General features: G+C 38.7%; 1 protein-coding gene across 2 annotated transcripts in view; it reads right to left on the reverse strand.

Annotated features, from left to right (window-relative positions):
- The window catches only part of waca (WW domain containing adaptor with coiled-coil a), a 90,934-nt gene that overhangs the window by 21,926 nt on the left and 56,589 nt on the right, over nt 1-12,419 (reverse strand). For both annotated transcript variants that reach the window (XM_052016337.1, XM_052016338.1), the window contains 2 exons: nt 4,756-4,878; nt 1,260-1,408 (listed from right to left, as the gene is read on the reverse strand). In XM_052016337.1, the coding sequence (XP_051872297.1) occupies nt 1,260-1,408; nt 4,756-4,878 (272 nt within the window). The remainder of the gene's footprint in view (nt 1-1,259; nt 1,409-4,755; nt 4,879-12,419) is intronic.

A 12,419-nucleotide genomic window follows, 5' to 3' on the forward strand; every position in this document is an offset into this window, starting at 1 on the left:
GAGGGCAGTTTAAATTGTTTAGTGATGCTCTTTACTGACATCAGCAGTGCACATGATTGGCACAAACTGGTACATCAATGAATATGTAAATTAGATCAAAATGCATAATCCATGTTATGGAAGGTGTGCCTAATACACTACTTCTGCAAAACCCTCCAAATTCACTGGAAAGTTAAGTGAATCTCCCAGGCCAACATCCCCAGTATTCAAGCCCTAGTTACATTCAAGTCAACTCCACTGGGCTGGCAAAGTTGTTTACACGCCTGACACTGGACTCCCAAAGCAGGAACTTTGTTCCGAGCTCCATCACAGGAAGAGATTACCAAGTGAAGAGAAGAAGAAAAATTAAGGATGCACTCAAAATTTCCATGAAAAAAATGCAATATCCCCACCAACTCTTGGGAATTCCTAGCCCACAAGCACTCAAAGTGGCAAAAGAACATTTGAGATGATATTAAGAACTTTGAATTCATGCATCAAGTGCACCAAAAAGCCCTGCAGAAATGGCAGAAGGATTGCACCACCTCACAAACTACCCATGCATCCTGTCAGGCACATCCTGCTCCTTCTGTGGAACAGTTCTCACACTGGTTCCTTAATCAGTCACTTCAGAACCCACAAAAGCAGAGAAGAAGCAAGTCATCTGAGATCCCAAGGGCAGCCTAATGAGAAATATATTGACTTGTTCTTCTCTTCCTGGGGTCAGCTCCTACACCTATGCATTGATTCATTGACACTAAATTTCTCCAGAGGTAAATAATATTGTTCAGTTCTTTTTCTGGAACTCGCAGAATACGTTTCCAGTCTCTCTCTTCCTCAATTGTTTCAAAGTTTGTTTCATATAAAATGTACTTTGAACATTTTCTTTATGAAAGTGCAAAGGAAAAATACTTTTGATTTGGCTGTCTGTTACAATACGTTATCCTCCAAATTTTATATTGTGTTGAGATAGAAAGACAAACCCATAAAACAAAGTTACAAGCAGTTCAAGCCATAAACTTCTTTGCATGTGTAATTTTCAAAAACAATCAGCAGGTGTATAAATAGAATACACAATCAATTCTTCATCTCTTGAACTTGAATGCAATCTATTTCAAAGCATTGAACTGCAAATCAAGTTAACAACAATTTAAAATTAACTACAATTGACAAGGCTATGAAAATATGATAGTTTGGATTTAACTTCAGCAATTGACTATAAAACTGCAATAAAAACATATATTCAGCAATTAAATCAGACATTAACTAGCATTACATACCTTTGGTTGAGATGTCACTGGAGGCGTACTCATCAGCGGTTTAAGAGGAACTGGGTTAGTCTGTGGCGTACTAATCCTAGGTGACACATATGACCTTGGGGATGATGCATCTGATGCCAACGACATCGGAGACTGATTAGATTGAGGGGCTGCATTAAAAAAAAGTTTTAAGTAATTGTAGTTGCTTTTCATCAAAAGATCAAATAAAAATATCAAATTTTTGTATCAATTTTCCAATGCACTTAAGCAAAGCTGTCCAAGCTACCAAGTTTCTGTGAGAATATTTCCCTTAAGAGAAAAGGAAATCCCTATAAAATGTATTTGACCCATCAAGCAATCTTTAAAGTGAAATTCTCAATGCATTCCAATGGCATAGAAAAATTGTATAGAACCTGTCAAGGGAGCTTCACTCACACATTTAATGTAATCAGCATAATTTTGAGTGGCTGTCTTTGCAGTTCTTCTTCCAGAAAGTGCTCACATGGAAGATGAACAAATGCCATAAATTCAATGGGTTAATTTTATGTGTTTATACCGAAGGATGGCAGTTGGAGATTCAATGGCAGGCTACCTACAAACTTCATAAAACATAACTTCCACTAAACAGGAAATTAAGGAAAAACACCAGGAGAACCATTTCCATAGCAACTCATCTTCTTTGGAATGATTGGACCTGGTATTTTCAGTACAAGTGATGCATTTCTCTTCCCCCCACCCCCCAGAAAGGAGAAGAGGCAGAGGAGAAAGTTTGTCTAGACTCTGGCTTCTGCTGACTACAGCCTATGAGCAAATGGCTTTTCTGTGAAGTGATATAGTTTAGAAAATACCTTGGTATAATTTATAAAAATCCATTCCTAAACTTATCAATTATTTAGCATGAAATTTTAGAGTATCCATAAAATGTCAGTTTGTAAAGCAGAGATAAATTAATAATTTCTCAGCATGCTGTGGTGTGTTAACCTTCAAACAAGCCAATTAATATTTCCAAAAAAAAGTCTGTTTACTTAGAGGATTGCTGGTATAGATGATCACGCTGTGAGACACTGAGAAGCCAGAGCTGCAGTTTGTGCCACAAATTCATGAGAACATATCCTAACTTATGTAAAATTTAATTCAAACAATGGAAAGAGTCAAGTGAGAGTGGGACAGGGACGAGGACTATTGCATTTGGAAGAAGTCATATCTAGTACATCATAGCTACATCCTGTTGCCAAAGAATGCTATGGATAATTTAGCATGATCAAAGTAGCCAAGAATGTTACCGCTTCAAGGATCTAATGACAGTTGCTCTGGGACTGTAGACACATGATCAGGCAGGGAATAGAGGAATATATACCATTTCCACACAGATGGGACTAGTTTAGATTGGCATTATGGTCGGTGCAGACATGGTAGGCCAAAGGGTCTGTTCCCGCGCTGTGCTGTTCTATGTTCTATGTAGGACTAGCTTTATGATAGGTGCATTAGTGAGCTCTTGTTTCATTAGACTGCCACCAGAGGGAACTCTATTTCATTGAACTTATAAAATGTCAGGCACAAATGCTACAAACTTGCCATATTCTTAACAATTCCAAAGTTGAAACCACATTAGAATAAATTAAAACTAGTGAATTTGTGAAAATTAAGGGGTACTGTCAAATATGCAAGAAATGTTGAAAATAATTAATGTATACTGAAAATCATGGATGCAAACTTGATGCTGATCAACGAGGTGAATATGTTCTTTAGCATTTGTGTTTTTCCTCCTTTATACAATTTGCTCAAAGTTGGTGCAATCCACACAAATGCTCATTGTATATTTAAGATACAATGGATTCTGCACAAGTAGCATTTCTGTATATTTAAGCAGTGTGAAAACTGGCCGAACCACAGAATGAACCAAAAACAAAGGTTATTCTTATTGGGCACAAGCATACCAAAAGATACAGACTAAAATACACTCCAAAGCAATTTATTTTATACATGCAAAGAAATTGATTATATCCCTGTATAGGGAGCAAATAGTTCTGTTTATTTTCTCCTTAAAAAATCACTTTTCATTAATTAAAAATCATTGTATTAAACAGCTGCAATTTAAAAATCCAAAAGATATCAACAAATATTTTAAGGAAGTTCAAATATTCTTGATCACATTTTAAATTTATGACCACCTGCACTGGTTCACTGATAAATAATGGAATCTGAATTGTTTAGAGATGAAAAAGAGACTGGATCACTAATTACACCCAAAACAAACTACCGCAGGCAATAAAAGACACAATTAAGACTGAACAATGGATAAAGTGATACTTTGACCTAAACATGCACATCTTACAATCTACAAAGACAAATCAAAAGATTTTGCATTACTGTGCCAGTAAATTTTAAAAATTAGATGAGTATAAAAATGCCTGTGAATCAATTACAAGTTTGTTTCAGTGAGCTCTGCCTATCAAATCGTCACATTCACAAACCTTTAAAACATGTTATGCTTAGTTCCATTATTATCAGTGAGTAACTCAGCCACCTTCATCAGAATCAGCTTGACATTACAGCAGTTTAACTTCTTGGTGCATTAGGTGGAGCAATAAATCCAGACAAAATTGAAGATAATTAATCATTATCATTGTACAGTAATATATAAAAGGAGAAAGGAAATGAGCTTGAAACAGTAGCTCTGGGTTCTTGTAAACATGAATCTCTGCTTTTAAAGTTCTCATCACAATGGGAAGAACTCCCATTTAAACAGGATGGAATGAAAATTATGACCAAATACTAATGATGCTGTCCTTTATTACGGCAACAAGAAAGATGCATCATCTGGATCAACTGCCAACTATGATTAGCCAAACTTAACTTCTATGAAAAATTCCAATATTTTCTAACCAAATTTAATTTTCTTCTCCCTGGTACAAGATTGACAGCAATGTGCAAAATCACTTCTAAGCTTTCAGTTTCAAGATGATCTAATGTGAGCTATCAACTTTCTCTATTTCTTTAACTCCTGGTTAGCTTTTAGGTAGGGATAGTGGATGACTGCCAATAGTAATATCTTCAAAGGAATCACTCCAATGCATACCAATTTGTCTTAAGGAAGGTGATGAATACCTTGGTTTCAATGTCACAACCTGAGTATGGTTAAACTGTTCAGTCTGATATTTGCAGAGGAAAACAAAAGTGAAGTGCAGAATCTGGAGATTTAGCTATGTATAGTTGATGTGAAAATGTCAAATTACTGATACAAGCAGGAAAAGGACACCTTTTCCAATTAGGAAATCAGTTTGATGGGAGCTGAAATTAAAATGCAGAAAATCACACTTTCCAAAATAACCCAAATACCAAGCTGAACACAAGTAGTGGTAGTTGGAAAGTTGGCAGTGGTGAAGTTGAAATATTTTCATTCCAGCCTGGCAGTGGCTGGTGGCACAGTCACAATGGTAATGCAATTTTTAAATCACAAAATAATGGCAATAGTGCATGTATCGGCAATAGAGCATGTATTTTTTTTTAATCTTACCCTGAGAAGACAACTGTGCAGCTTGGGAAAGGAGAGTCGTTATGCTTAAAGCTGATGGTCCAGTCGTGAGGAGCTTATGAAGCATAGACTGCAAGGAAGCTTGTGTGACAGCAGCTGTAAGGACTGCAAAACAAAAAGGTGCTTTCTTAAACTTCTCCTATCCAACAGTAACAGTTAAACTAATTACAACAGATTAAGTAAAATTAGATTTCTTCAACCAGGTTATGCTTTCTTGGGCTTCAATCCAGTAACGCCAGCAAACAATTAATTCGGTCCTAATAAAAAAATCCAGTATAAGCCCCAGTCAAAATTCAATTTAAGCCCACTGTGATCATTGCTTGAGGCACAACAGTTGTTAGAAAGAAAATACATCTATCAAAATATATATTCCACCTTCACATGTGAAAAGCAATCAACTAACACAGTGAAAAGGCAGGCAGAGAAATAATACAGAAAGTCAACTAGGTTACTATTCTTTCAAGAGATATGTGGAGTCAGCCCTCTTTGGTCCCATTTCTAAGTAATGAAATAATCTTTTATAACCTGGCAAATGTACTTCAAAGATGAATCAGGAAGTATAACAGTTACAGGGCATAAATCCAATATCCATGGAGGAAATAATACTTCTAAGCAAATTGGTACATACTATGCATTAAAACACCCATATTGAGCAGCAGTCATGATTTTGGAAATAATAGGCTTTACTTCAGCATATGGTTTAATAATCAAGCAATTAAGTATAGTTCAATAGGTTTAAATTTTCAAACAATTTTTATTTGAGTTCATTGAGATTCATTTGAGAGTTCCTCCAGCGTCTGTTTTTTTGCTTCAGATTCCAGCATCTGCAATCTCTTGTCTCCTAAGTAAACTGAAGTGTTCGCTCAGAACTTCTACAAAGGCACAAACTACTAAATGCAGCCTCACAAAAGGCTGTTGCATTCTTGCAAGTCACTGCTTCATGAGCATGTCGAGCCAGTTTCATAGATAAAATACAAACTACAATTATAAAAAATGTCAGTATTTCTGACAGGAACAAATTGAAGGCAGTGCTACTGTCACACCGACCGCTGAAATCTGAGATCATGCAGGTTTCAAGAAATTAGAGACATATTGTTCCAGGTCTTGTTATTTGAGGTCTTTATGCTCTATTTTAGTTAAGAAGTTATGGTACTAGAAACTCATCAGGGTCCTGGTCCCTATGGTTTCTTGAAACTCATGGATCCTAGTGCCCTAACTCCCTTGAAACTTACTGAGACCCCAGTTCCCACAGTACCATTACATTAACGAGGGCCTTATTTCACATGTTCACTTTAAACTTAGTGCGTTCATTGGAAAACTCATTTTAATACACTTGTTATGATGCGAATTAAAAATGCGTTGGGAGTATTAATTGGAATAACATCCTATAATCCAGGAAGCCTGTCTGTCTGGCACCAGAGTCTACGGTGTGTCAGATTATTAAGAGTTGTACTGTAGTTTGAAATTGACATCATCAGGGCTGCAGTGTCAGCAAAGTTGTACGAATCCCTGTCCTTGTTACCATGCGTTACTGAGCCAGAAACCTGGTGCAAATGGCTGCTTTACACTCGTACTCCCTCAGCATTCAGTCATCCATTGGCTCAGTGATGAGAAGCTACTTGTCAAAGCAGGGATCAGTAAAGTGGATGCTTACTACAGAGATGTGGGGGGGATTCAAGATGACTGGCACAGTAAAATCATAAGAGGCATAGATAGGGGACATATTCAGAATATTTTCCCATGGTAGGGAATATCTAAAAGAGAGTATACGTTTATGATGAAAGGAAAGAGTTTTAAAAAGGACTTGAAAGGGAACTTTTGCTTTTACATAGAGTGTGGTTGATATCTGGAACTTGCTGCCAGAGGAGCCAGATATAATCACTATGTTTAAGAGACATTTAGATAGTCACTAAAAAAGGCAAGGCATAGAAGGATATGAACATAGTGCAAGCAAGTGGGATTAGTGTATATGGTCAAAGTCAGCCCGAAGAGCCCGTTTCTGTGCTGTACAACTAACCTCAGCCATTACAGCCAGTCTCTCCACTCGGAGCCTTGGACAATTCATTGCTGGACTGCCACCAAAATCAAGGTATAGCAGCACATAGGAGCAGAGGGGTTGGGAGTTTATTTTTCTTTAGTCTACACCATGCAAACAATGTTCAGGGATACAATTAACACTTCTCTACGACAACCACATACATCTTGTACACTAAAAAATGCATAATTTAAATTATCTGCAGATCCATCAAGTACTAGAGCTCACATTAAGTTTTTTTCTTCATGATTTCACAAAGGATTTATTTACCACAAGCACCTAATATAACCCTAATAAGGTCATTTAAAGCAGGTTTCTACATAAAGAAAATACTAACAGCTGGAGATAATGCTTTGCAAGTACAACTGTATTTGACAGACAGATACAACACATTTCAACAATATCTTTATCATGAAAGAATCTATTTGAGGAGGGATCAGGACCAGGTTAACAGGAAGTCAAAGTCAAAAATGTAGTCAAGAGAGGAAGCAAAGAAGGTTCTGCTAAGCAAAGCAAAAACAAAAGGACTAGAAAACAGAAATAATTTTGGTTTGATCTACCAAGTGAACAGTTATAATGGACTTATGCTGTAAGGGTACGTTCACAATGTTTCAGTGCAGGGAAGTTTCATCTTAAAATAACATCTGTTTTACACAACCAACAGCATTGATGCATAGCTTCCTCTCAGTGGTCATCATTATTCCAAGGAAAGTATAAAACTGTTTCCACAGAACCTGAAGTCCCACTGAATCCTCATCATAAGGGTGCTGAGATTCATCTATGTAACAAATTACCTACATATGATTTGTCACAGTATTCCAGAAAGAAAATACTAATCTGACCAAATTTGACTAGCAATTCCAGGATTTTTCTAAAACAGGGAACAAGCAGCTCAGTCTGGCCATACATTGCTGTGAACATATTGGGCAGAAAAGAAGTTTCTGCTGAATTTTCTCAAGGAGGTGCAAGTGAATTTCATCATAAATGGGTCAAGAATCTGACACCTTGTAATATTTATGGCTCACAAAAGCCCTGAATATCTATCATTAGGGAAGGAAACTGGATTCTCTGGTAATTTTTCCATCCTTTTATTCAAAGCTAAAAAATTACATTGGTTTTATCGTTGTTTGTCCAAATACCAACAGATTTCAATTTTTACCCCATGAACGTTCCCACAAGTCTACAACAAACAGTTGATGGAAAACTTTAGGTTTGACAAAAGATAACAAAATTGACAGTGGTTGTACTAATTTTCTGAGGCTCTCAATTTAAAAACACCAATTCTCAAAGTATAGCATGAAAGGAGGATGTGGAAGCTTTAGAGAGTGTGCAGAGGAGATTTACCAGGATGCTGTCTGGATTAGAGAACATGTCTTATGAGGAAAGGCTGAGTGAGCTAGTGCTTTTCTCTTTGGAGCGACACAGGATGACAGGCAACTTGATAGAAGTGTATAAGATTAGGAAGGGCATAGATAGACTGGACAGCCAGCATCTTTTCCCCAGAGCAGCAATAGCCAACACCACAAGACATCTGTGTAAGGTCAGAGGAGGAATGTTCAGGGGAGATTTCAGAGGTACATTCTTTACACAGAGAGTGGTGGGTGCCTGAAACGCACTGCCAGGGGTGGTTGTAGAGGCTGATACAATAGGGAGATTTAAAAAGCTCTTAGACAGACACATGGAAGTAAAAAAAATGGAGGTTCATGGGCTGTGCAGGAGGGAAGGGTTAGATTGATCATGGAGGAAGTGTTCATATAGTTCGGCACAACATTGTGGGCCAAAGGGCCTGTACTGTGTTGTACTGTTCTATGTTCTATACTGCTACTTTTAAAAGGAATTATTACTAGGAAAGTGAATACACATTAATTCACCACAAATAATGAAGAACCAAACCTACCCTGCAGCCAAAGGTATTTCATAGCTTTTGGAAAATCAAATGCGCTTCGGAAGAACTCATTGACAGATAACTCTATTGTAATACAAAGGGAAGAACCAATACATTTCTTTGCATTCAAGACACACGTAAAGCTCCTAAAATAAAATAGGTGAAAAATGGCAGCTTTCCACTTCAACAACAAGCTAACATCATTACATTAAATCCATTAAGAATCCAGGTTGCCAGTACCCTTCCAAAACAATCATGTTTATAATTGTACAGCAAGATACTAGATTCTGATAAAATGTTGTTTCTATAATTTCATGATTTGCTGGTGACTTCTGCAATGGTATCACCTAATCTCTTCAATTGCTTGAATGTCAAGAACACATGCAAGATCCTGTGCTTTTCCCATCTACTGTGATGAAGTGCTTTGACAGGTTGGTCGTGGCTAGAATTAACTCCTGCCTGAACAAGGAACTGGACCCGCTGCAATTTGCCTACCACCACAACAGGTCTACAGCAGACCAATCTCACTGGCTCTCCACTCTGCTTTGGAGCACCCAGACTACGTATGTCAGGCTGCTGTTTATCAATTACAGCTAAGCATTCAATGCCATCATCCCCTCAGTATTAATTGAGGAGCTTCAAAACGTGGGCTTCTGTATTTCCCTCTACAACTGGATCCTCGACTTCCTTATTGGGAGACCACAGTCAGTGCAGATTGGTAACAACATCTCTTCCTCGCTGATAATCAACACAGGCACATCTCAAGGATGCCTGCTTAGCCCACTGCTCTACTTTCTCTACACATGACTGGGTGGCTAAGCACAGCTCAAACAGCATCTATAAATTTGCCAATAACACTACTGTTGTTGGTAGAACCTCAGATGGTGAAGAGGTGGTGTACAGGAGTGAGATAGATTGGCTGGTTGAGTGGCATCGCAACAACAACCTCGCACGCAACGTCAGCAAGACCAAGGAATTGATTGTTGGCTTCAGGAAGGGGGCGTCAGGAGAACACACACCAGTCCTCATTGAGGGTCAGCGGCGGAAAGGATGAGCAGCTTCAAGTTCCTGGGCGTCAACATCTCAGAGGATCTGTCCTGCGCCCAACACATTGATACAATCACGAAAAAGGCATGCCAGCAGCTCTACTTTGTTAGGAGTTTGAGGAGATTTGATATGTCACCCAAGATTTGTGCAAATTTCTATAGATGTACGATGGAGAACATTCTGACTAGTTGCATCACAGCCTGGTATGGAGGTTCCAATGTGCAGGATCGCAAGAGGCTGCAGAGGGTTGTAGGCTCAGAGGCACATCTCTCCCCACCATTGAGGACATCTTCAAGAGGCAGTGCCTGAAGAGGGCAGCATCCATCACTAAGGACACTCACCATTCAGGACATGCCCTCTTCTCATTACCAGCATTGGGGAGGAGGTACAGGAGCCTGAAGATGCACATTCAATGGTTTATGAACAGCTTCTTCCCCTCTGCCATCAGATTTCTGAACGGTCCATGAACACTACTTCATTATTCCTTTTTTTTGTATTATTTATTTTGTAATTTATAGTAATTTCATGTCTTTGCACTGTACTGCTGCCACAAAACAACAAATTTCACAACATACAAGTCAGTGATAATAAACCTGATTCTAAGACAGTAAACAAAAGCAAGGAAATTGTGCTGAACTTTATAAATCATGGATTAGCCCTCAGCTGGAGTATCATGTCCATTTCTAGACACCACATTTTAATCGAAGGTGTCTTGCTTTGGAGGGTCTGCAGAGGAAATTTACCAAAATACCAGTTTCACTTGCCTGGAGAGATTGTCAAAATTGTGATTGCCCTTGCTGGAGTAGAGGAGGTTGTGCCAGAGGTTTTTTTAAAATCAATTTACTTGTGTATAGGATGTGAGCATCAAGCACTGACTTTCCTCTCTTAACTGCCCTGAAATGTACAACTTACTGGGTGATTTTAAATCGGGAAGTTAAGGAAAATCAAGGCTGTAGCTCTAGGAATCACATAGGTCAGATCAGGTAAGGACTGCAGATTTACTTCCCTGAAGATATTTGTGAACCAGATGTTTCTTTTTAAAAAACACAACTGAATAGTTTCATGGTTACCAAAGGCTGTGTTCAAATATCCCAGCTCCCATTGTCACGTGAAGAGAAACTGTTTGCACTGACAGAAGAGTTGGCAACTCAAAGAATGCAGGACAACCAGCAAAAGAATGAGGGGAGTGGGCAACTTGTCACATCCTGGGATATGTTTGAATGGGGGAGGGGAGGAAATTGACTCAAAAGGAAAATAGCCGATAAAAAGGAAAACATAGGGGGTTACATGTAAAGATTCAAATAGATCTTTCAATAAGCTGACACAAGCCTGATGGGCTGATAGCATCTTACAGCATGGAAGTGGAGGCATTCATGAAAGTGTTACAAGTGAGTGCTAAATATACCATGCCAGTGATAGTTTCCTTGTTAGTCAAGTGAAGAAACAATAAGAGTGAAGAGAAGTAACAATAAGGTACATACAATGATCTAAGCTTAGAAGAGAAAAAATCTACAAAACTGTTAATTCTGGCATTGTGTAATGTGTAATTGCGTTATCAAGATCACAAGACAAAGGAGCAGAAGTAGACCACTCAGCCCATCGAGTCTGCAATGCTACCTCACCATGAGCTAAACTATTCCCATCTAGCCCCAATTTCTGGCTTTTTCCCTATATCCCTTGATATCTTGACTAATTAGATAGCTATCAATCTCCTCCTTAAACACCCCCAATGACCGGGCCTCCACGGCTGTATGTGGCAATGAATTCCACAAATCCACAACCCTCTGGCTAAAGAAACTTCTTCTCATTTCTGTTCGAACTGGATACCCTCTAATTCTAAGACTGTGCCCTCTAGTCCTGGACTTACCCACCAAGAGAATCAGCTTAGCCACATCTACTCTGTCTAGTCCTTTCAACATTCAAAATGTTTCTATGAGGTCCCCACTCATTCTTCTGTAGTCCAGTGAGTACAATCCAAGAGCTGACAAACGCTCATCGTATGTTAGCCCTTTCATTCCGAGAATCATCCTCGTAAATCTTTTCTGAACCCTCTCCAACATCAATACATCCTTCCTAAGATAAGCGACCCAAAACTGCACACAGTATTCCAAATGAGGTCTCACCAGTGCCCCATAGAGCCTCATCAACACTTCCTTACTTTTATACGTTATACATCTCGAAATGAATGCCAACATAGCATTCGCTTTTCTTACCACCGATCCAACTTGGTGGTTAACCTTTAGGGTATCCTGCACGAGGACCCCCAAGTCCCTTTGCACTTCTGTACTTTGAATTTTCTCCCCATCTAGATAATAATCTGCCTGTTTATTTCTTCTTCCCAAGTGTACAGCTGCACATTTCTCAACATTGAATCTCATCTGCCATTTCTCTGTCCATGCTCCTAAACTATCTAAGTCTCTCTGCAAACTTTGTTTCTTCAATATTCCCTACTCCTCCCCCTATCTTAGTGTCATCTGCAAACTTAGCCACAAAACTATTTACACCATAATTTAAATCATCGATATACAGTGTAAAAAGAAGCGGCCCCAACACCGACCCCTGTGGAACACCACTGGTAACCGGCAGCCAACCAGAACAGTATCCCTTTATTCCCACCCTTTGCTTTCTGCCTACCAGCCAATGCTACACCCCATTCTAATATCCTACTTGTAATTCCAT

The sequence above is a fragment of the Pristis pectinata genome, chromosome 5 (assembly GCF_009764475.1).
Source record: "Pristis pectinata isolate sPriPec2 chromosome 5, sPriPec2.1.pri, whole genome shotgun sequence".
Classification (NCBI taxonomy): Eukaryota; Metazoa; Chordata; class Chondrichthyes; order Rhinopristiformes; family Pristidae; genus Pristis; species Pristis pectinata.